This window comes from Ornithorhynchus anatinus, chromosome 4, assembly GCF_004115215.2.
Source record: "Ornithorhynchus anatinus isolate Pmale09 chromosome 4, mOrnAna1.pri.v4, whole genome shotgun sequence".
In the NCBI taxonomy this organism is placed as follows: Eukaryota; Metazoa; Chordata; class Mammalia; order Monotremata; family Ornithorhynchidae; genus Ornithorhynchus; species Ornithorhynchus anatinus.
In genome coordinates this window covers 37,309,845-37,331,469 of record NC_041731.1, presented here as the reverse complement: position 1 = coordinate 37,331,469, position 21,625 = coordinate 37,309,845, and the positions used below count along the sequence as shown (strand labels likewise).

General features: G+C 50.4%; 2 protein-coding genes across 6 annotated transcripts in view; one reads left to right on the top strand and one right to left on the bottom strand.

Moving 5' to 3' along the window:
- Window positions 1-14,856, top strand: part of FAM163B (family with sequence similarity 163 member B) — a 60,697-nt gene extending 45,841 nt beyond the window's left edge. For 3 of the 4 annotated variants that reach the window (XM_029062072.2, XM_029062070.2, XM_029062073.2), the window contains 3 exons: window positions 11,625-11,740; window positions 12,184-12,535; window positions 13,779-14,856. In XM_029062072.2, the coding sequence (XP_028917905.1) occupies window positions 11,648-11,740; window positions 12,184-12,535; window positions 13,779-13,948 (615 nt within the window). In that variant the 5' untranslated portion in view covers window positions 11,625-11,647 and the 3' untranslated portion in view covers window positions 13,949-14,856. Of the gene's footprint in view, window positions 1-11,624; window positions 11,741-12,183 lie in introns of all 4 variants that reach the window. The other variant, XM_029062074.2, reaches the window with a different exon arrangement.
- A 4,004-nt stretch (window positions 14,857-18,860) lies between these two features.
- ADAMTSL2 (ADAMTS like 2) overlaps window positions 18,861-21,625 on the bottom strand; it is a 41,454-nt gene continuing 38,689 nt past the window's right edge. For both annotated transcript variants that reach the window (XM_029064124.2, XM_029064126.2), the window contains exons 17-18: window positions 20,300-20,444; window positions 18,861-19,885 (exon numbers count right to left, since the gene is read on the bottom strand). In XM_029064124.2, coding sequence (XP_028919957.1) covers window positions 19,767-19,885; window positions 20,300-20,444 — 264 coding nt within the window. In that variant the 3' untranslated portion in view covers window positions 18,861-19,766. The remainder of the gene's footprint in view (window positions 19,886-20,299; window positions 20,445-21,625) is intronic.

The window sequence follows — 21,625 nt, the reverse complement described above, 5'->3', positions numbered from 1 at the left end:
AGCCCGTCAATGGGCAGGGATTGTCTCTCTCTGTTGCTGAATTGTACAATCGGAGGGCTTAGTACAGTCCTCTGCACATAGTAAGTGCTCAATAAATACTACTGAATGAACGAACTCTGGGCACCAATGCCGATACTGGGGATGATGAGGTCATCGCCCCCTGTATTTCTCACTGTGGAAGTAAAGTCACAGTTTCCCCTCATATCCTTTTGGGTGGGACTCCCAGCTCTGCTCATTACTCATCCCAGCTCTCTGTCAAACCTGAGAGCTTCCATCGCTGAGTTTCTGAGCAGGACTGAAAAAACCCCAATTCCAGGCTTTCTCACCCTTCAGCTCTTCAAAGCCCCTCTGCCATTCCAGACCCAATGCTGACTGCTCCTCCTTGAAAGCTCTCCCCTTACCCCTTCTCACCACACTTCAAATGAAAAGTAGGTTTTACTCTCTGGGGGTTGAGGAGGGTCATCACCGTATTATTATTATGCGTGGTGTACGTATGTGGTGATCACGCAGATTGCAATATTTGATTTTATGGGGACACTCCCACAACTTCAGAATCGCAGCCAGGGGCCGGTGCAAAAAGTCTCCCTTCTCCGTGCCGCTTCCTGGCTCTGTAGGCAGCCGAAAGGGCAGAGAACTCCCATGCAGAGACAAGCAGGATGCATGCAGACGAGCTCCATGCAAGCTCTAATCGTTGTAAAACGGGGATAGTCCCTCACAAGGAAGCAGCGTGGCCTAGTGGAAAGAGCACGGGCCAGGGAGTCAGAGTGCTAATCCTGGCTCCTCCACGTGTCTGCTGTGTGACTTTGGACAAGTCATTTAACTTCTCTGTGCCTCAGCTACCAAATCTGAAAAACAGGGATTAGGACCGTGAGCCTCAAGTGGGAGACGGAACGTGTCCGGCCTGATCGCTTATGTCTACTCCAGTACTTAGTACAGTGCCTGGCCCCAGTAAGTGCTTTACAGATGAAATAAAAATAAATAGATTGACAGTCCATATTAAATGAACATTCACTCCTATCCAACCCTGGGGCTGGCCGGGCTCGGTTGCCCTTCAGGGTTCCCGAGTTGGTAAAACGAGGGGAACGAACATAACCCGTCTCACCGGAACCCAGGGAAACATCTGGGTAACACAATCCGATCGTTGGCATGTGAAGCATAATTGGTTTCGGCGCAAATCCGAGCAGGGACCGCCTTCCCTCACAGAGTCAAGAAGGCTTTGGGCCATAAATGGTGGAAAAGATGCTTTTCCAGATTAAAAAAAATTTAAATGGAGAGTAGGGAGAGTGGGGAGGTGGGGGTGGGAGAAGGGGAAACCACGCAGGGCTCGGAGTGGCTAGCCAGCTTCACGCATTTCTCCTGGGCCTCTGCTGCCAAACCAACTCCCCCTTCAGGACTCTGCCCTTCCCCTCCCCCCAGCACCTGCTGGCTAGCTAGCTCCCTGTTTTCCATCAGTGATATTTATTGGGCATTTATTTTATGCGGAACACTGAGCTAAGCACTTAATTCACCTCCTGGGGGGTTTTTTGTTGTTGCTTGTTTTTTTTTTATGGTATTTGTTAAGCTCTTCCTACATGCCAGGTAGTGTACTAAGCACTGGGGTGGGTATCTGCCACTTGTCAGCTGTGTGACTGTGGGCAAGTCACTTAACTTCTCTGTGCCTCAGTTACCTCATCTGTAAAATGGGGGTTAACTATGAGCCCCACGGGGGACAACCCGATTACCCGGTATCTACGCCAGCGCTTGGAACAGTGCTCTGCACATAGTAAGCGCTTGACAAATACCAACATTATTATTATTATTGTTAGATACAACCTAATTAAATTGGACACAGTCTATATCCCATCTGAGGCTCTCAGTATTATGCCCCGTTTTTCAGATGAGATCACTGAGGCACAGAGAAGTTAAGTGTGGAGTTTACAGTACGCAGTGGTTTACCCAATGGCGAAAGCAGTTCTGGCCCCAGGCACTGAATCCGTGGCCAGTTTCCTCTCAGGTGAGGTCAGAGAGGCCCGGGAAAGTGAATAAGCAGAGTGGGAGCAGGAGAGGGATAGAGAGACCAGAGGGTCCGTCTAAATGGCCTTCAGTCGCCATAGGAGCTTTGGGTCTTCAAGAGGCTGAAGGGCAGAAGGGGACAGAGAAAGGTGCAGAGGGAGTTACACGGGGTTGCATTGTGAGTGTGTGTGTATTTGCTTGTGTATGTGTGCGTGTGTGTGAAACCTCCACCCTGCCTCCCAGTCCCCCCCTTCCAAGGTTCTGGATAATTTCTCCAAGCCCACAGTCTTGCTGCAAAGCCCTTCCCCATGTATTTATTACCAAATATATGAATCTGGGAGCCTGTGGAGCGTGAAATTAGGAACAAATGTAAAGGCGGTCTAGACAGGAACTGTTCTGCTCGCGGCCTCCACACGCTGGGCTTTTTGGCTCACTGGAGACTTTAAAGCTTCCAGGTAGGGAGAGAGGCTTTTAATAAAACAAACATGTTTCTTTTAAAAGGCTGAAGCCAGAGGTAGGGGAAAGTTTCCAAGAAGGGGGGCTGTGGGGGCTTTTGGGTCCTGGGTGGGGAGGTGCGTGTGTGAGGACATGTGTGCCTCAGTTGACCCCCAGAGTCCTGGGCCTTCAAGCCTTTTCCCCTGCAGCCAGACAGATGAGGAAAAGACCTGGTAGGGAGAATGCCAAGACAGGGCATACGGGAGTCACCCTGCACCGTCTATTTAGTTGCCATTGTTTTTACGAGATGTTCTTCCCCTCGACTCTATTTATCGCCATCGTTCTCGTCTGTCCGTCTCCCCCGATTAGACCGTAAGCCCGTCGAACGGCAGGGACCGTCTCTATCTGTTGCCGACTTGTTCATTCCAAGCGCTTAGTACAGTGCTCTGCACGTAGTAAGCGCTCAATAAATACTATTGAATGAATGAATAGGAGCTTCCATTCCTACAGTTGAAACCCCGTGAATTCCGACTACAGGTGGAGGATGGCCAGATTCATGAAAAGTGCAAATTGGGAAAACTTTCCCCTTCCACCATCCCTGAGTTCTCCTGCTGGTCACACGGCCCCTTGAAGAGGCCTGTGTTTAGTGTTATATTGTTCTCTCCCAAGAGTTTAGTACAGTGCTTTGTACACAGTGAGTGCTCAATAAATGCAACTGAATAAATGAATGCGTGCCCAGCTCTGCATGGTCCCACCGAGAAGAGCGCTCACCCTCCCTGCACATGGGATTCTGCCTGACCTATTGGGAAGAGCAGTGGCCCTTCCCTGGAGTCTCTATGCGGGACCATGGAGCAGCTGGAACTGAAGAGCCACTGGTAGAGTCAGATGGTGAGCCAGTTGGAGAGTTCATCTCTGTCCCCTTGGGTCATCCATCAGTCAATCAATCATATTTACTGAGCACTTACTATGTGCAGAGCACTGTACTAAGTGCGTGGAAGAGCACAATACGGCAGAATTAACAGACACGTTCCCTGCTCGTCATGACCTCTCCCAACCACCCTAAAGCTCCATCATCCTGGAGATCCCAGCAAGACAGGTCTCCTTATTGGTTTTGAGATAGGTCTGATTGCCAGGATATAGGCAAGCATCTGCATGATGAAGAGAAGCAGCATGGCTTAGTGGAAATAGTGTTGGTATTTGTTGGTATTTGTTAAGCGCTTACTATGTGCCGAGCACCGTTCTAAGCGCTGGGGTAGACACAGGGGAATCGGGTTGTCCCACGTGGGGCTCACGGTCTTCATCCCCATTTTACAGGTGAGGTAACTGAGGCACAGAGAATTGAAGTGACTTGCCCACAGTCACCCAGCTGACAAGTGGCCGATCCGGGATTCGAACCCACGACCTCTGACTCCAAAGCCCGTGCTCTTTCTACTGAGCCACGCTGCTCCTCACGTGCTGGAAAGAGCACGGGCTTGGGAATCAGAGATAGTGGGTTCTAATCCCGGCTCCGCCACTTCTCGGCTGTGTGGCTTCGGGCAAGTCACTTAACATCTCTGGAGCTCCAATCGGTGCCAGTTAGTCATTGCCTAGTAAATAGAGCATGGGCCTGGGAATCAAAAGGACCTGCTGTGTGACCTTGGGCGAATGACTTCACTTCTCTGTGCCTGCTACCTCATCTGTAAAATGGGGATTAAGACTCTGAGACCCACATGGGACAACCTGATTACCTTGTATCTACCCCAGTGCTAGGCACATAGTAAGCACTTAACAGATACCATTATTATTATTATGATTAGTTGGGGACCCTTCCTTCCAGTAGCCTGGTGGTCCCAGTGAGGTGGGTGCCGGCTGGTCTGGATTCTTCATTCATCCTTTCTTCGGGACCTTGAAGATCTTCCCCTTCTCTCTAGGGGAGGCAGGAAGCTACTGGAGGGCCTTGGGTCCAGGGCTTACAGGAAGCAGAGGAGAGAAGCCAACCAACCCTTTCTGAGCCACGTTGGCTCCTTTCAGATGCTGTGGATTGAATCTGGGGCGCTGTTTATGACTCCCGCCGGACTGGGAACTGTGTGCGGAAGTGGAGCCTTAATTTGGATTTGGGAAAATGATGAAAGAGGGAAAATGCTGGTCTGAGCCCCTTACAAGCGAACATTTATAAAGAGGGGCTGGGGAGGAGGGGGGAGATGACAGCATTTAAGCTGTCTGTGGTTCAGAGGGCATGGATTTCAGCTCGGTTGGATTGACCCCCCCACATAATTTTGGCCCGTGCAGGAGATCCTTTAGAACAAGAAATGAGAGAAAGAGAGGGAAAAGAAAATAGAGAGGGAGAGGGAATGGGGAATTAGAAGGTGGGAAAGGAATCAGAGAGAATGGAAAAATGGGGAAAGGGAACACATGCATGAAGATTATCATTGGATTTTGAGGAACAGAACTGATTTCCCTCTGACAGTTCCGGGACATGTCCTACCTGGACCCCTGACTGGGCCCTGAGCTTCAGCTGATTGCTGCTGTGGCCCTGGGCTTTGTCCCCTGGGCTTCTCAAGCTGAGAATTGGGGGCTCCCCAAACAGGAACTGATAGGAGGGATCAACTTGGCTAGACATTTTCGGAACTAGAAAATATTACTTTCTCTCTCTCTTTCTTTTTGGATGGCTGATATTTTGAGAGAGCAGGAAAACCACGGGGCTGGGAAAGTTCCATTTTCCTCTCAACTGTCCTTGCATATGTTATCAATCAATCAGTGGCAATAAATACTATAGATTGAGCATTTACTGTGGGCTGAGCTCTTTACTAGGTACTTTGGAGAGTTCAGTACAATAGATCGGAAATACACGATCAGTGCCTACAAGGAGCTTACAGTCTAGAGGGGGAGACAGACATGTGAATAAATTGCAAACAGAAGGAATGGATATGTACAAAAATGCTGTAGGGCAGTGTGGGGCATGAAGCTCGAGTACTTTAGGGGTACAGATGCAAATGCGGAGGCAAATGGTGAGATGAGGGTTTAATCAGTGAAGGCCTTTGGGAGGACGTATGATTTCAATAGGGTTTTGTAGAAGAGGAGAGAGACGATCTGTCAGATTTGAAGGGGAAGAGAGCAGGATGTGAGCAAGGGGTTGGAATTGATCCTGATGCTGATACTTATTACAGGAGTCACATTCTAAGCTGAGCTAATGGATGCACATGCATCCATTCATATCTGTCTGCCCCTCGAGACTTAAGCTCTTTGTGGGCAGGGAACTCGTCTACCTGCACTGATGTATTGCATTCTCCCATGAACTTAGAAGTGGTCTGCACAAAATAAGTGCTAAATTAATACCACAGTTGTTTTTTATGGTATTTGTTAAGAACTTACTATGAGCCAAGCACCATACTAAGCACTGGGGTAGATACACCTAATCAAGATGAACCCAAACCATGTCCCACATGGGGTTAACAGTCTTAATCCCCATTTTACAGATAAGATAACTAAGTCACAGAGATGTGAAGTGACTTGCCCAAGGTCACTCAGCAGGTCCTTTTGATTCCCAGGCCCATGCTCTATTTACTAGGCAATGACTAATTGGCACTGATTGGAGCTCCGGCTTCCACTTTGGCCCCTGGTGCCTGCATTTCCTTTCCCTCAGGCTCTCTAGGAGGACCCCGTAAAACTCAACCCACTGAGAGCCACAACTGGCTAACAGCTAGAAATCAGGAGATAGCTGTGGCCAGTGATGAGAACTGAGCTATCAATCTAAGTGCTTGGAAGAGTACAATACAAAAATTTAATAGATGCATTTCCTACCCACAATGAGCTTACAGTTTAGAGGGGGAGTCAAACATTAATATAAAGAAGTAGATTACAGATAAGTACATAAGTATTGTGAGATTGGCTGGGGGGGGGGGGGTGAAAAAAAGAAGCAAATCAGGGGATGCAAAGGGGAGTGGGAGAAGAGGAAAGGAGGACTTAATCAGGGAAGGCTTCTTGGAGGAGATGTGTCTTCAATAAGACTTTGAATGGGGGAGAGGAATTGTCGGATATGAAAAGGAAGGATGTTCCTGGACAGAGGTAGGATGTGGGTGACATAAAAGAGATTGAGGTACAATGAATATATTGAGTACAGAGAACTAGGTACCTTGGGCTGTCCAGGGCAGAAAGCCGGACAACATTTCCCCATGCACCACCAGTTTGTTGTCTCTTTCTTGAGCTGAGGACAGCCTGCTTTTGGAGGACTCAGTGACCATGAACCAGATCGGGGTGGGTAGTCTGCCTCCAGACTCCAAGAGGAAATGGCTGAGAGTACATAACACCACCATGAGAGAGAGAACGGAAACAGATAAAACTTCCAGGAGCTAATTCATTCATATATATTAAGCACTTACTGTGTGCAGAGCCCTGTACTAAGCACTTGGGAAAGAACAATAGAACAATAAATGGGGACTGTAAACTCATTGCAGGCAGGGAACGCGTCGGACTCTGTTACGTTCCACCCTCCCAAGCGCTTAGTACGGTGCTCTGCACGTAGTAAGCACTCAAATACGATCGATTCATTGATGGATTTATTAAGGAAAGCAGGGTACAGGATGGGAGAGAAGCAACATACACCTCACCTGTGTCAGTGGTTGATGTTGCTGGAGCCCTGGTGGGGGCTGGGGATAGATTTTAACTAAGGAATGAGGAATGTTGAAGGCCTTCCCCAAAGTGAACCAATACCTCAGATGAGGAAGGGAAAGAAAGGGAGGCATTGTAAAGCCAGCCAGGATACGGGACATCTGTAAACAAGCTGGAAATATGCCCAGCGAAGGAGACTTCTGGTCCTGTTCAGCTGGAGTGGTCCCCCCAAAGGAGTGACATCAACTACATCAAAGAGAGAAGGCAAGTTTCATAATAGTGGTGCCTTTGAACGGCTTTAAAAAATCAGGTGCTTCTCCGTTGGTATGCGAAATGTTGCGGTAAGGAAGGTATCTGCTAATTAAAAAGAAGGTACTGGTATAACAGGTATCTTCATGAACAGCATTTGTTGAGCACCTGCTGGGTGTGGAGCACTGTACCAGTCACTTGCAGAACATAGAGAAACCTGAAATACTATTCCTGACATCAAGGACCTTACAATTAAATGGGGAAGACAAGTTAACAACAATTTATGAATATACATTGGTGAAGAACATGAGCAAAAATAAATAATAAACCCAGGTCATTCAGAGAATCAATCACAAATACATAGGTCCATGCCCAAGAATGGCAAAGTGGTTGAGGAGAAGGGGGGGGGGGGTTTAATTGGGAATGCCCCCCCGGAGGCATTGTAGAAAGGTTGGAAAGGGAGGGATTAGATACATGGTTTGGCAAAGTGGTCTGGTGAAGATGAGAGTGATGCAAGATGTGTCAGATTCTTAGTTTTTGTCTTTTTTTTTTTAAGTGATTTTTTTCAATCCTTTAAGCATGGGCCACCAAGGGGTGGGAGGTGGGAGAGGGCTCTCCTGATACCTCAAGAAGACTTTCAAAGGGAAGGAACCAAGACAGGGAGACTGAGTGGAGATTATTCCAAACTGAGAGGAAGGCAGAGCAGGATGGACAGAGGAGGAAACAGAGAGCCAGGAAGGTTTGAATATTTCCCAGGGGAAAGGAAGAAGGAAGCGGATGAAATGGGAACACAGTTGAGGAACCTTAAATTGATTAAGTAATAATTATGGTATTTAAGTGCCTACTATGTTCTAAGCGCTGGTGTAGATACAGGGTCATCTGGTTGTCCCACGTGGGGCTCACATTTTTTAATCCCCATTTTTACAGATGAGGTAACTGAGGCACAGAGAAGTTAAGTAACTTGCCTAAGGTCACACAGCAGACAAGTGGTGGAGTCGGGATTCGAACCCCTGACCTCTGACTCCCAAGCCCGGGCTCTTTCCCCTGAGCCACGCTGCTTCTCCGATGATGTGGGTCCCTTGCCCCCTCAAAGTATCATTTTGCCTAATTGCTTGGATCTCCCCCATCTGTTACCTAACTTCATCCTCCAGGTAGCTCTGCAGGGGTAAGGCACCATCAACCCTTTCTCTAGATGAGGAAACAGTCACTGAGAGGTGAGCAAGTCTGGGAAGACTCCTGGAAAGTCTATTATACACTCCCAAGCACTTAGAACACAGCTCAGCAAAGTAACTGCTCAAGAAATATGATTGATTGATTGATGGATCCAGAGTTCTGGAAGGGTCAAATGTAGCCTGGCTGCTCAGGAGGCGGCTCTTGGAGCCCCGGAATGTTCCCTACTTCTGGGAGAAGTTCGCCATGGTCCCATTTGTGTCCAGGAAGGATAGTTAGGGGCAGACTGGAGGTTGAGTCGTTCACCACGCTCTAAGCTCAGTAGCAGGTGCAGGCTGAGGCCCATCTCAGCAGGCCTGACCGCTCTAGTCCCCTCAAGAACAGCCATCCCTGGACCAGAGGAGCACAGAACACACCGGATGCAAACCTCAGTCCCACGGCCCCAGCTCCTGGCTTCCACTCAGCACGGTGCGGGCTCCGTGCTCTGCTTTCGCTGGTGTGGAGTAAGCGGGTCCCAGCCCCTGCCAGCTGGCTCGGTGCACTCAGCTGGAGGCTCTCACAGCCTGCCTTCCAGGACACCACTGCTTGCCCAGGTTTCTAAAGCTGGTATGTTTCTTCCCCGTCCTCTGCTCCCCTGTTCTGTCCCTCCCTAGTCTCATCTCGGGGGAGTAAAGTGGACCGTGAGCTGGTGACTGTGGAGTAGGAAAAACGGGCTGGGTCAGTTTATCTGCAGTCTGCCCCAGATGGGGCAGAAATCCCTGAGCTCAGAGCCAAAGGTGGGGAGGTGGGGCATCCTGGACTCAGGCGAGGCTCATTTCCAGGGCAGTCTGGCCCTGGCTTCCTCTGGGGGGTTCAGGCCAGTGTTAGTGAAAATCCAGGGAGAGCTCAAGATACTTTGAGAGAGCCATCAGCTGCCTTTTGGAGTCCTGACCGTAGCAGAGAGCCCATCCTTCCAAGACAGGCCTAGCGCCCAGCCCTCTCCTCTGTTCCAGCTCCCCTAAGACCATGTCTGGGAAGGCCAAGCTGCTGGGAGCTTGGAACTCAAAATTGGCCTGAGCCCACATCAGGCCCATTGAACACAGGAGTCCCTTATTCTCTCCATGTGTGTTTCTGGTCTACTTTTGAAGGCTAAAGTTCTCTGGAGATTCAATTGGAGAAGCAGCAGTATAAAATGGAGATGAAATATCTGTTCTTTCCTAGACCGTGGGCCCCATGGGGGACAAGGACTATGTCTGGCCAGATTATTTTGTATCTACACCACTTGTTAGTACAGTGCTTGGCACATAGTAAGCGCACAACAAATATCGCAATTACTATTACTGGGTGAAGAATCCAACTCCTGGGAAAATGATCCCACTAATGCTTCAAAGCCTGAAATTGAATTCTCCCATCTCTGCCCAGAGACACTCTCTTCCCAAAAGTCAGTGAGCTTTTCAGTCACTCAGTGGTATTTGTTGTTTGCTTTATGGTACTTCTTAAGCGCTTTACTAAGTGTCCAAGCGGTGGGGTAGGTACAAATCAATTAGGTCACAATCTGTGTCCCTCGCGGGGCTCACAGTCTGAAGTAGGAGGGAGAACCGGTATTGAAACCCCATTTTACAGTTGAGGATACTGAGGCACAGAGAGGTTAAGTGACTTGCCCGAGGCCACACATCAAGCACCTGGCAGAGAAATTGGCAAAGCCGGGATTAGAACCCAGGTTCTCTAACTCCCAGGCCCATGCTCTTTCCATGAGTTCTTACTGTGTGCAGACCACTGTACTAGGTGCTTAGAGTACAGTATAACAGAGTTGGTAGACATGTTCCCTGCTCCCAAAGAGTTTTCACACCCACTGGTTCCTTTCTACCAATCAGGATGGGCAGGAGAATTATCCTCCCCATTTCACCAGTGAGGAATCAAGTCCGTACAGACTTGTCCAGGGTCACTTAGTGAGTCAGGCAGGGCTGGGCTAATTTCCTGGGAAGTCCCTGACTCCCAGTCCAGTGTTTTTCCAACCAGACCAAGTGGCCTGGGCTATTAGCCAGAAACTAGCCTTGCCTTAAGCAATGCTGGCCACCCCCCCGAGAGGTGGACATGGGACCTGACCTTTTAGCTCTGGGTCAGGCTGTTCCGAGTCTTGAACCGGTGATGCTAGCCTCAGCCCTCAGGGTCGGACTGGCTGCGAAGACACATAATCCCACCATGAGCGCATAAGAGCATGGTGGCGGGCGGGGAGACGAAGGTGATGATATTGAGAAGCAGAAGCCTTTTTGTTTCCACCCACCTCTTTTCACTGGCTCTGGGAAGCTCCTAATTTGGCTCCAAACTCCAGGACTTAAGGAGCCACCCGGAGCCAGATGCAGCCCAGAGCGGCCCAGGCAGGCCCACGTGGGCGGTGGCCCACTCAGATTTTTCCCAGCATCCTGGTGGGCCGATGTGACCTGCCAAAGCCCCAGCATTGCTCTCTCCACCCACTGAGCTCAATGAAGAAATCCAACCTTGGCTGCTGTGGCTTTGTAAACAGATCCTCCTCATCCGGATGTTTCCTCCTGCTAAATCACCTGTGAAGGAGAGCCAGCGATTGTGTCCAATGCCCCCGCTTGCCTCAATCACAGGGGATCGCAGGACCTGGCCCGGCTGACCTATAGAACCCATTCATGGCTCCTCTCTGGTAGCCCAGTTGGCTCTATGACAGCCCCATGAGGGAGGTGCAGGGTGGCTCCTCTGCCTGCTGGGAAGGAGATGGAAAGAACAGATGATCTCCTAGGGGTTGGCCACCACAGACCAGCCCCTCCATCCCTTCTTCCTCCCCTTCCTCCTCCTTTTCCTCCTCTTCTTCCTCTTCCTCAACCTCCTCCTCTTCATCCTCCTCTATATCCTCACCCCCCTCCCTTCTCTTCTTTTCCTCCTTGTCTCATCCTCCTCCCCACCATTTCCCTTCTCTGCCGATGAGAAAGCAGAAAGAGTAATGGATTAGACCACACCCACTCCCTCTGGAGCCCCCATCAACTGCTTGGATCGACTCAGTCACTTGGGGTGTGCCTGGCCCTGGAGGAAGTCAGAAGCAGAATTATTCTTTTGTTTTATGCAAGTGTTAAGCACTTGCTATGTATCCAAGTGCCATTCTAAACCCTAGGTACAAGTCAATTAGGTTGGAATGTTACCCAGTGGAAACTCATTTTCCACATTTCTAAATACTTTGTGTCTTCCAGGCTGTTAATGGAGAAGAGGGCGAATGACAGCCGGTACCGTGGTCATCACAGGTGGAATATTAGCAACTGTTATTTTGCTTTGCATCATCGCGGTCCTCTGCTACTGTAGGCTTCAGGTACTGTGAGGGATGGGTGGTCATTAGGGCTATTTCTCCATGGCAGCCAAGTCTCCCCTGGAGATTGCCACTGGAGGAGGTGTGGGAGGTCGGGGGGGGGGGGACGTGGAAGGCCTGTTGGGGAGAAAATTGGGGGAAGAGTAGACGGAGATGGAAGGGTTGCATCGGAGACGTGGACGCAAGTATTGCGGTGGAGGAGTTGGTGAGAGACTGAACTGGACGTATACTGTGGGATGCGATGGGGATCCGGTGGTGAGAATGGTGTGTAGTGACGATGCCATGGGTGGTGCTGTGGGGAGGTTTGGAGAGAATGGTGGAAAGGCTCCTTGAAGAAGAGGCCATTAGGGTGGGGATTTGGGGTGCTGGGCACCAGGTCGGGGGAGGTTTCCGGGATCTTTCCGTGGCATTTTCTACAGCTGCTGCCTCCACCCCTCCACCTCTAGTATTACTGCTGCAAGAAGGACGAGTCCGAAGAGGATGAGGAGGAGCCAGACTTCGCCGTGCACTCCCACCTGCCTCCGCTCCACTCCAACCGCGCCGTGGTGCTGACCAACGGGCCCTCCCTCTACGGCCCCTCCTTCAGCCCCTCCTTCAGCCCAAAGCCCTCCCGGAGCCACCAGGTCTGCCCCAGCTGCTCCCACTACGAGCCTCCCACCTTCTTCCTGCAGGAGCCAGAGGAGGCCCATAACGGCGGAGACCGCGTCACCTACAAGAACATCAGCCAGGAAGATGTGGAGCTGCCCTTGAACCTCAACAACCTGCAGCCCCTCAACCCGAACCGGCTCTCCGCCATGCGTGAGGCCTTCTCCCGCAGCCGGAGCATCAGTACTGATGTCTGAGCCTTGAGGTCCACCCTGTCTCCCCCTGTCCCGGGGAGGCTGCTGAGGGCTTTATGGACAGGTTTCAGAGCAACAGATGCATTCTGTCAGGATCGGGGCCCAGAAATCAAGAGAGCCAGTGGCTATTTAAAGGTTTCTCCTCAAAAAATCAAAAAATAAAAACAGGTTCCTCGCACCCAAGGTACTCCAGACGTAGGAAAGATTTCCTAGATTTGCCCTCTAGACTGTAAGTTCACTGTGGGTAGGGATTGTGTTTGTTGTTTTATTGTATTCTCCCAAGTGCTTAGTAGAGTGCTCTGCACACAGAGCACTGATTGATTCTAGATGAGCAGGTTTGAGATTGGACAGTCTATTGTGAGCCTCTCTAGGCCTTAGCAACTCCCCCAAAGAGACTGGCGCTAGGTCGGTCATTCTCCATCCAGGCTACACGTATGGTCTTTAAGCCCAAACTGGACAAAGGGGTGGAGTGTTTTTGGTTTTGGCAGCTAGAAACCCCTGACCCCTCTGACCCCTCTGGCCAGGGATGGCTCAGTCAAGTAGCTGAGAGAGTCTCCCCTGACCACAGCGGCTCTGAGGCTCGCCTCACTCCTGGCACCTCCCCATCCCCATTCCCCATTTTGTGGGAGAAGCTACCGGGTCACACATGAGGCCTCCCGGGGCACAGGGTGGAAACACCCAAAGGATGTAGTCCTGACAGGTTTGTGGTGATAGTTTGTCTACGGGAAAGGTGGCAGGATTCCTCTGTCCAGGAAGATGAGTGAGGACGAGACCCATGGGGTATTTCCCCTCCAAAATGTCACCAAAGGCAATCGCCTGGTAAAAAGCAGTCCCCTCAGAGTCAGCGGGGAGGCCAGGTCCTGGAAAACTGCCAAATAGCTGTAGTCTGAGATGCAGAATGGCCCCTCCCAGGTGAGGCCCAAGGTCAGTCTCCCCTGAACACTGACCACTGACCGATGGCTGCCTGGCAGCGTGGCTTCTCCCAGGAAAGAACAGACTTGCAGGTCTTCCCTCCCACTCCGTCCCTGATGGTTTGCACAATATTCGCTAGGAAATAACTCTCCTGAGAGTTCAGCTCACCCCACCACAGACCCAAGTTTCCATCCCAGCATGATTTCTTCCTACCCCCTTGTCCAACCCCCAGCCGTGACAGGGTCCAGATATGGCCAGATGTGGGATCATCTCAAATGGTTCTTCTCCAGGTTCGATCAACAGAAGGCAACTGTGGAGCAACTTTCCCGAGGGAATTCTAGCCTTCAGCAGGCCCATCTTAACCCGATTCAAGAGAAGAAATGGCCTGTCTTTCCAAGGCTGGCTGAAGCACTCTGAAGAAAACTCATCAACACCTCTCCAGGGGCCCAGCCATCAGTAGGACAGCCCTCATTCCTCTTCAGATCCAAGGCGATCTTCAGTAGGTACTACCCAAAATGTCTTTTCAAGAAGGGCTGAGAGAAGAGAGGGAAGGGAGGAAAAGGAGGAAGGAAGGGAGGGGGAGACTGGATCTGAAATCCCTGTCAGTTCTGCTTCTGTTCTGGCACGTACCCTTGTCTCGGGAACGGCTTCTTCGTCCTAAGTCGGTTGTACATTATTCAGGATGAAAGCATGCTCTGCCTGATTGTTCTTGTAAAAAGAGGCCAAGGCCAGCAACCCAGAGATAGTAGTAGCCTCAGCCTGATCCCTCCACTGAAGCCCCCTTTGCCCTCTCAGGGGAGAGTTTGGTGGGAGGGGGGCGTGGAGGGGAGGCTTCATAGCCACAGCTTTCTAAAGCACACTATGGGCCTCCCGGTGAGGTGGATTCCTTTTGGCCTTGAGGGCTTTTAATTTCATGAGGGATGTTTTACGGTGTAAGTACTTTCAGATAACTGTCTTCTGCATTCTTGATTTTATCCTCTTCTTCGGTCATGGTTCGTAACAAGTGAAATATGCTGAGTTCTTTCATTCCTGAGCTGCGTGGTTGACCAGCTGTGGTGTAAATGTGTTTTCTGGGAATGGTGTTTCTAAGTGGTTTGGTGTAAATGCAGCTGCTTCTACTGACCTGTTAATTTGTGCAATTTTGAACTGTTTGTTTCGTAGTGAACTTGGGGTTCTTTGGCATTTCCAGTAGATGTCCTTCCCTTCCCCCTTTCCTTGGTTCTTTTCTAGTTTGTAGATAAATATAGAGCTTTGAAATAAACTGCAGTTTCATCAGATTCACTCAGCATCAAACAGTGAGCTGTTGTACAGGACTGCCGGGCCCACTGAGAAAGCAAAAACTAAATAAAACTTATCTTTGACACTATAGCCGAGATCCAGCTCTTTCCTCTGCATGGCTTCCCCGAGTGCTCCTTACTGTGGTTGGGGGAAGTGAGGAGTTGGGGCAAGGGGGGACATGGGTGTGATTGGACTTTGTTCTAAAGCCTTCTGACAAGTAGCCTAAATGTGTAATGGACAGGGAGGAGGAGGAGGAAGAGGAAGAGGAGAAAAAGAAAAAGGAGGTGGAGGAAGAAGGAGGAGGAGGAAAAGAAAGAGGAAGAAGAAAAGGGGGAGGAAGAGAAGAAAGAGAAGGGGAAGGAGGAGAAAGGAGAAGGATGTTAAAAATGAAAGGCCGAACACTACACTGACTAGTTTCATTGTGCATCTGTGGACTTGGAGCTGTCATCCCAGGGCCAGAGAGGTTTCTGCAGCAGAGCTGGATCAAGCCTCCAGGTTAGAGAGGGCAGTGATAATAATAAATAGTAATTGTGGGATTTGTTGGGTGCTTACTATGGCCAAGCATGGTACTAACTAAGCACGGCAATTGGTACAAGATAACCAGATGAGACACAATCTCACAGTCTAAGTAGGAGGGAGAGCAGATTTTGGATTCACATTTACAGATTAGGAAACTCAGGCCCAGAGAAGTTACATGTCTTGCCCAAGATCACACAGCAGACAAGCATGCGTGTGTGTGTCGGGGGGGTGGGGAGGAGATGCAGAATTAGAACTCAGGTGCTCTGATTCCCTGGCCGCTGTTCTTTCCACCACCTGAGCATCTACATTCTTGTCTCTTCATCTAGTGTGCAATTTTTCACCTGGCAGTACTGATATCATGGCCCATAAGGCTATACTAGGCCTGAGTCCCTTAGAGAACCCCTGGAAGTGTTTGCTAAAGGAGAATGAGAGGTGATCTGTTTGAGGAGCTTTCTTTGAAAGGTGCTCTCTGTTAGCGTGCTTGATATTTTAAGTGTTGTTTGCCATTCTGGGTCCCTCAGTGGTTCATCATACTCACCAGAGGGCCCCTTGTGATAAAGGAGGAGCGCCAGCTATCGCCTAAGTGGAAAAGAGTGAAGAGCCCCGGCTTCAATCAGTCAATCGATCAATGGTATTTATTGAGGGCTTACTATATGCAGAGCACTGTACTAAGAGCTTGGGAGAGCACAATAGAACAGAGTTGCTAGACCCAGTCCTTAGATTTCATTAGCATGGCCTAGTGTGAGCCGTAAAGGCCTGGCAGTCAGGGGACCCGAGCTCCAATCTCAGCTCTGCCGAATGCTGTGACACCTTGGACAACTTACTTAACTTCTCTGTGCCCCAGCTCTCCTGTTTTCCTTCATACTTAGACTCTGAGCCTTATGAAGGGACAGGGAATACGTCCAACCTAATTAGCTTGTAACTACCCCAGTTCTTAGAACGGTGCTCGTTACGTAGTACGTACTTAACATACCATAAAAAAATGAGCCTCGGAAGAGTCCCCGAAGTTGCTCGGCTGATCACTCTATCCCCGCTCCTGCGCACAGGGTCCCACTTGGTAACTTGGGAGAATTTAGGGAGATACGTTCGTGTCGGTCTACTTTTCCCTCGACTCTTCCCATCCACTGCCGCTGCAAGTAGGAAGGAGCATGTACCTTGCAGGTTATAATTAAGAAAGGAAATTCTCTCTAGACGAGGGAGTTTGAAAGAGTGGTTCTCCCTCCCTCTCGCCTCTCCCTCGAATCCCCAGTACCCTGCTAAAGGTAGTTCAAGTGACCATTTATGTTAGCCAGCAAGGATCATCTAAGTCAGATAAGAAGAAGAAGAAAATCGTGATATCTCTTAAGTGTTTACTATGTGTCAAGCACTGTACTTAGTTCTGGGGTAGATACAAAGTATTCAGGTTGGACACAGAGGCTGTCCTACTTGGGCTCACCGTCTAAACAGGAGGAAGGATAAGTATTGAATCCCCTTTAGGAAGATGAGGGAACTATGGCACTGAGAAGTTGTGACTTGACCAAAGCCCAGCAGGCAAATGGCTGAGCCGGGAGTAGAACCCAGGTCCTCTGACTACCAGACCCATCCTCTTTCCACTAGGCTACACAATTTCATTCTGTCTGGATTCGGGACATGTATTCTAGAGGCCTCTACCTTTGGGGAAGGAGAAAAGGATGAAATTAGAAACATAGGACAGTCCTACAGGATCTTTTCTGTGGAAGGGTAGGGGATGGGTTTCTCAAACCAGGATCATGGAGTCAGAATTCACAACCCAGCTGTGGTTCCAGTGTCCCACACCATCAGTCTGTTGTCCATGCAGCCCAGCATTGTCTTCTGCAGGGGAAATGTGATACTTGGATGAATCATGTGAAGTTGCCCTCCTCAGATCCATCCCTCAGGGCCAGAATGGACCATCCAACATCCTAAACTTTTCACCCTTTACGTCTCTCAACTCCCTCCTAGTATCTCAAAGGACTGGTGAGAAGCATCGTGGCTTAGTGGTTAGGGCACGGACCTGGGAGTCAAAATGACCTGGGTTCTAATCCCAGATCTGCCCCTTGTCTACTATGTGACACTGGGCAAGTCACTTAACTTATGTGGGCCTCAGTTACTTCATCTGTAAAATAGGGATTAAGACTGTGAGGCCTAAATGGGTTACAGAGTCTTCCCATCCTGATTACCTTATATCTACGCCAGTGCTTAGTACAGTGCTTGGTACATAGTGAGTGCTTATACCATAAAAAGCTTCTGGAGGCCGTTTACCTTTCCTTTTCAGGAGACAGACAACTGCTTGCTGCCCAAAGATCCAAAGTCGTTCATACACGGGTGCAGAATGGTGCTGGGAAGCGTAGTTCTCCCTCCATGGGCTGCTAGTCTCCCTGTGAGATGCTGGGTGCAACTGTGGACAGGGAATGTGTCTACCAACTCTGTTATATAATTACATTGTACTCTCCCAAGTGTTTAGTACAGTACTCTGCATACAGCAAGCGCTCAGTAAGTACCACTGATTAAAAATACAATTGATCCAGGAGCCCCCTCACCCAGAAGCAAACCTTCCCTCACAATCCCCTGGGTGGTTTTGAAGAGGCTGAGGGATGGTCTTTGAAACCTGGGCAGACTTTTAGTCATGCTAGATGACTCAGGTGTTCACAGACCTAGGGAAGATGAAGTTGGGCCAGGTCACTCCTTGAGCTCCCACTCAGCTCTATTAACCAATCGGTGGTATTTACTGAGTGCTTACTGTGCGCAGAACACTGTACTAAGCACTTGGGAGAGTACAATGGAACAGAGTTGATAGACATGTTCCCTGCCCACAAGGAGCTTACCTGTCTAGGATATTCTGATCCTTTGATTTCTAGAGATGGCTCCCAACCAGCTGCAGGGCTTGCAAAGTCTCCAATGGGAAATCTGTGGATCATCAGGGAAGCAGTGTGGTCTAGTGGGTAGAGCACCGGCCTGGGAGACAGAAGGACCTGGGTTCTAATCCCAGTTCCGCCGCTAATCTCTGTGTGAACTTGGGTAAGTCACTTAACTTCTCTGTGCTTTAGTTCTCCTGTTAGCCCTCATATAGACTGGACCCCATGCAGGACGGGAACTGTGCCCAACACCCCATCATCTTGTATCTACCCCAGCACTTGACAGTTACCACACTTATCAACAGAACCAATGTGAGGGCCTGGAAGCTTGAGTGACCCCTGGGCAACTCTGGCTTCCAGTTGAAGTCATTCCAGAAGGGGAAACACGGAGAGAACACACCCACCAGAGGCTGAGGAGTCAGAGAAATGTACCCAGCCCAACTTCCGCAGTGAGTTCACGGGGTTCCTTCCCTCCCTTGCCTTTCTACCTCTGCGGACTCCGCAGCTGAGGTTCTCCTAGGCTCGGCCCTGCCCCGGGACAAGGATCCTTCCGGCCCGTCGGGCCCATCCCAAGCACGTTCACCCACCTTGCCACTCTTCAGCCCCGGGAGGCAATCCTCCACCAGCTCCGACATGAACCGGGAGATGCTGGGCCACAGTCCCCTCTGCCCACCTTCTCCCCGCCCCCACCAGACGTGCAAGCAAATGAAACAAGATACCAGCCACCATAAATATGACCATTTTATTAAAATATACAGAGTACTGATTCATGATTATATGGATAAAATTCCCGGTTTGTAAACAAATATATTAAAAAAGAGCACATCTTTTTGTGATATAAAGTGCAGTTATGTTTCATTATTATATACATTATGTCAGCATTATGATCTCTTATAAGGACTATGAAACTGGAGTTTGGTTATAAGATAAAAATAGTATACACCTTCACGTGACAAAGGACTCCAGTGGAATTTCTTCGTCGCCTCCCCTACATTTCCACCACCCCTCAGCTCCAGGAGACATCTGGAACCCAGACTACACTTTCCAGGGTAAGTTCGGCTCTCACCGAGGGCCTCCTCCACTTCTTCGGGGAGGCCTCCGAGAGAAAGCGTCTTCCCGGCTCCCGACTCCCAAGCGAGGACTTAACGGAGAGGACGGTGGGACGCAAAGCCCTTTAGTCCAAGGGGAGATGTAGGATGCAAATGAATCAAATATACAAGATCCTATGTACAGACATCTGCCGCCGAGTGCTACTGATAAGCACGAGTGACAGAGCTCTGCTTCTGGCTTCCAGGCGGCAGAATGGAAACCCGGTGAGGGAGCTGACTCTCCACCCGGGTGAGTGAGGGGAAACGGGAAGAGTGTTTTTGTGTTGTGGAGAAAAAAAAAGAATCACTTTGCTCACAAGCTTAGGGTAAATGGGAGGCTCTCCGCAACCGGGGTGTGCTTGGACAGGAGGACGGGGTTGAGTTAAAGCAGAGTTGGAAAGAACCGGTCTGAGTCCTGGCCAGGGCCAGATGCTGTCCCTTGTAGCCCAGCATCCCCCAGGCCACCCTCCCCCCCATCGTTTGGCCTACCCTCCCTTGGCCCATCAGTCTCTGAGGTCGTGGGGCCGATTCCTCGGCAGGACTAGGAATGGGTCGGCCGGCACGACCTGCAACAGGCCTTGCTGTAATACCAGTGGCTGCAGAGATTCACTTTGATGGCCAGAGCGCAGTTGGTCCCCGGCTGGTCCTGGCAGCTGTCATCTGCATGAGACAAGCGGAGTAGGGAGGGCGGTGGTCAAACAAGGGGAAAGGCGGACGCGGCAACGCCACGGCTTCCTGGGTCAGCCTGGTGGCTATTAGCCCTTGCTGGCCTCCGTGGGGACTTCCTCGTGCCAGAGCCACCTCGGCTGAAAAGGGTTGGAGGACCCCTTCAGAAGGTAAACTGCCCTCCAGTTTAGGGCAGATGCTGGAGAAAGATAACCATATTGGGGGATAACAATTCGTGCCTGCTGGGCAGGGGGTCAGTCCCTTCCCCGAGGGAAATGAGGGGAGGGGGAAGAGGGGCTGAGATCATTTAGGTAACAGGCTCCATCACGGAACCCCTCGCCCCCTCCCTCCAGAGATATCCCCCTCCCCCGTCGGCCGAGAAGGGGCAAGCCCCTCTCCTCCCCTCACCTGGGGGCTCGGTGGGGCAGGGCAGAAGGTCACAGGTCTGCTTTCCGACAGGCTTCACCAGTGGGTCGCATCCCCGAACTAGGTCCATCCCCTGATAGCACTTCACGTCGCGCATCCTCACGCCGGCCCCACAGGTCTTGGTACACTGGAGGGACGGAAAGATCGCGAAGGCCCGAGGCTACAGGCATCAGTCTGCACGGGGAAAGTGGAACACCCCTCTCTCCACCCTGATCGCCTCTCCACCTGCCCTCTTCCTGCCTGCAGGTAATCAATCAATCAGTGGTATTTACTGAGCTCTTACTGTGTGCAGAGCACAGTACTTAGAAAATATAGTACAACAAGAGTCGATTGATGCGATCCCTGCCCAAAAGGGACTTACAGTCTACAAAGGAAAAACATCCTTTCCCTGCACTCTAATGGGATCTGCCAGGTTAGACATGGAAAGCCTCCCAGACTCCACTCTGGTGTCTACTGTGTCCAGACCAAAGCTCTCAGGGAGAGTGTATTGGTCCCCCGGGACAGAGAGTGGTTTGGAAGGAGCCTTTAGAGGAGGTGGGTCAGGAATTTCAACCAGGCAGCTGAGCAAGGAGTATAAATCCCAGCTTCGGAGGTTTGCGGGTGCAGGGTTGCGAGTCTCGGGCTCTAACAGACGCAGCTCGTTTTCAATTACCCATGCTAATGTGGGACAAGGAAAGCCTGGGTAATGAAATCGCTAAGGAAAATCCCACAAACCTCATGTTCTCCTTATTCGGGCCATAGAGGTCTTAAAAAAAAATTCCTCTATGGTCTGAATGGTTGAAACAGTCACCTGTCTGAAGGCAGGAGAATGGACTGGGTGACTATTGCGGTCCCTTATGGCTCTAGGTAGAGTGACCACTGATAGCATTTGACAACAGACACCCTTTTTGCCTGCATCCCCCACACCACATACATGCATGCATTTACACACACACACACGCACGCACGTACCCCCCCCCCCCAGACAGGGGACAGACTGGTTGCAAAGCAGACGCCCAGAGTAAAACTGGATGAATGGCTAAGCCAAACTCTATAATGTTTGCAGTTTCTCAGCTGGTCTATCCCCACATGACTTAATGCCTTGTGAGGGAAAGAAGGATGACGAAAGAGTCTCCTGTGGAGAACGATGGATGAGCCTCGGTATTTTCATTTTAAACAGCCAGCTTTCCTTGGCTCCGGCTCCTGCCGCCAAGTCCCGCGGGGCAGAAGCAGCACCCTGTCAGAGGACCTGGGAGGGGAATTTACTGGCTCCAGAGAAAAGGAGGTGGCCAGAGGCACTTCTTGCACAACTCCCTCTAGGTTCTGCCA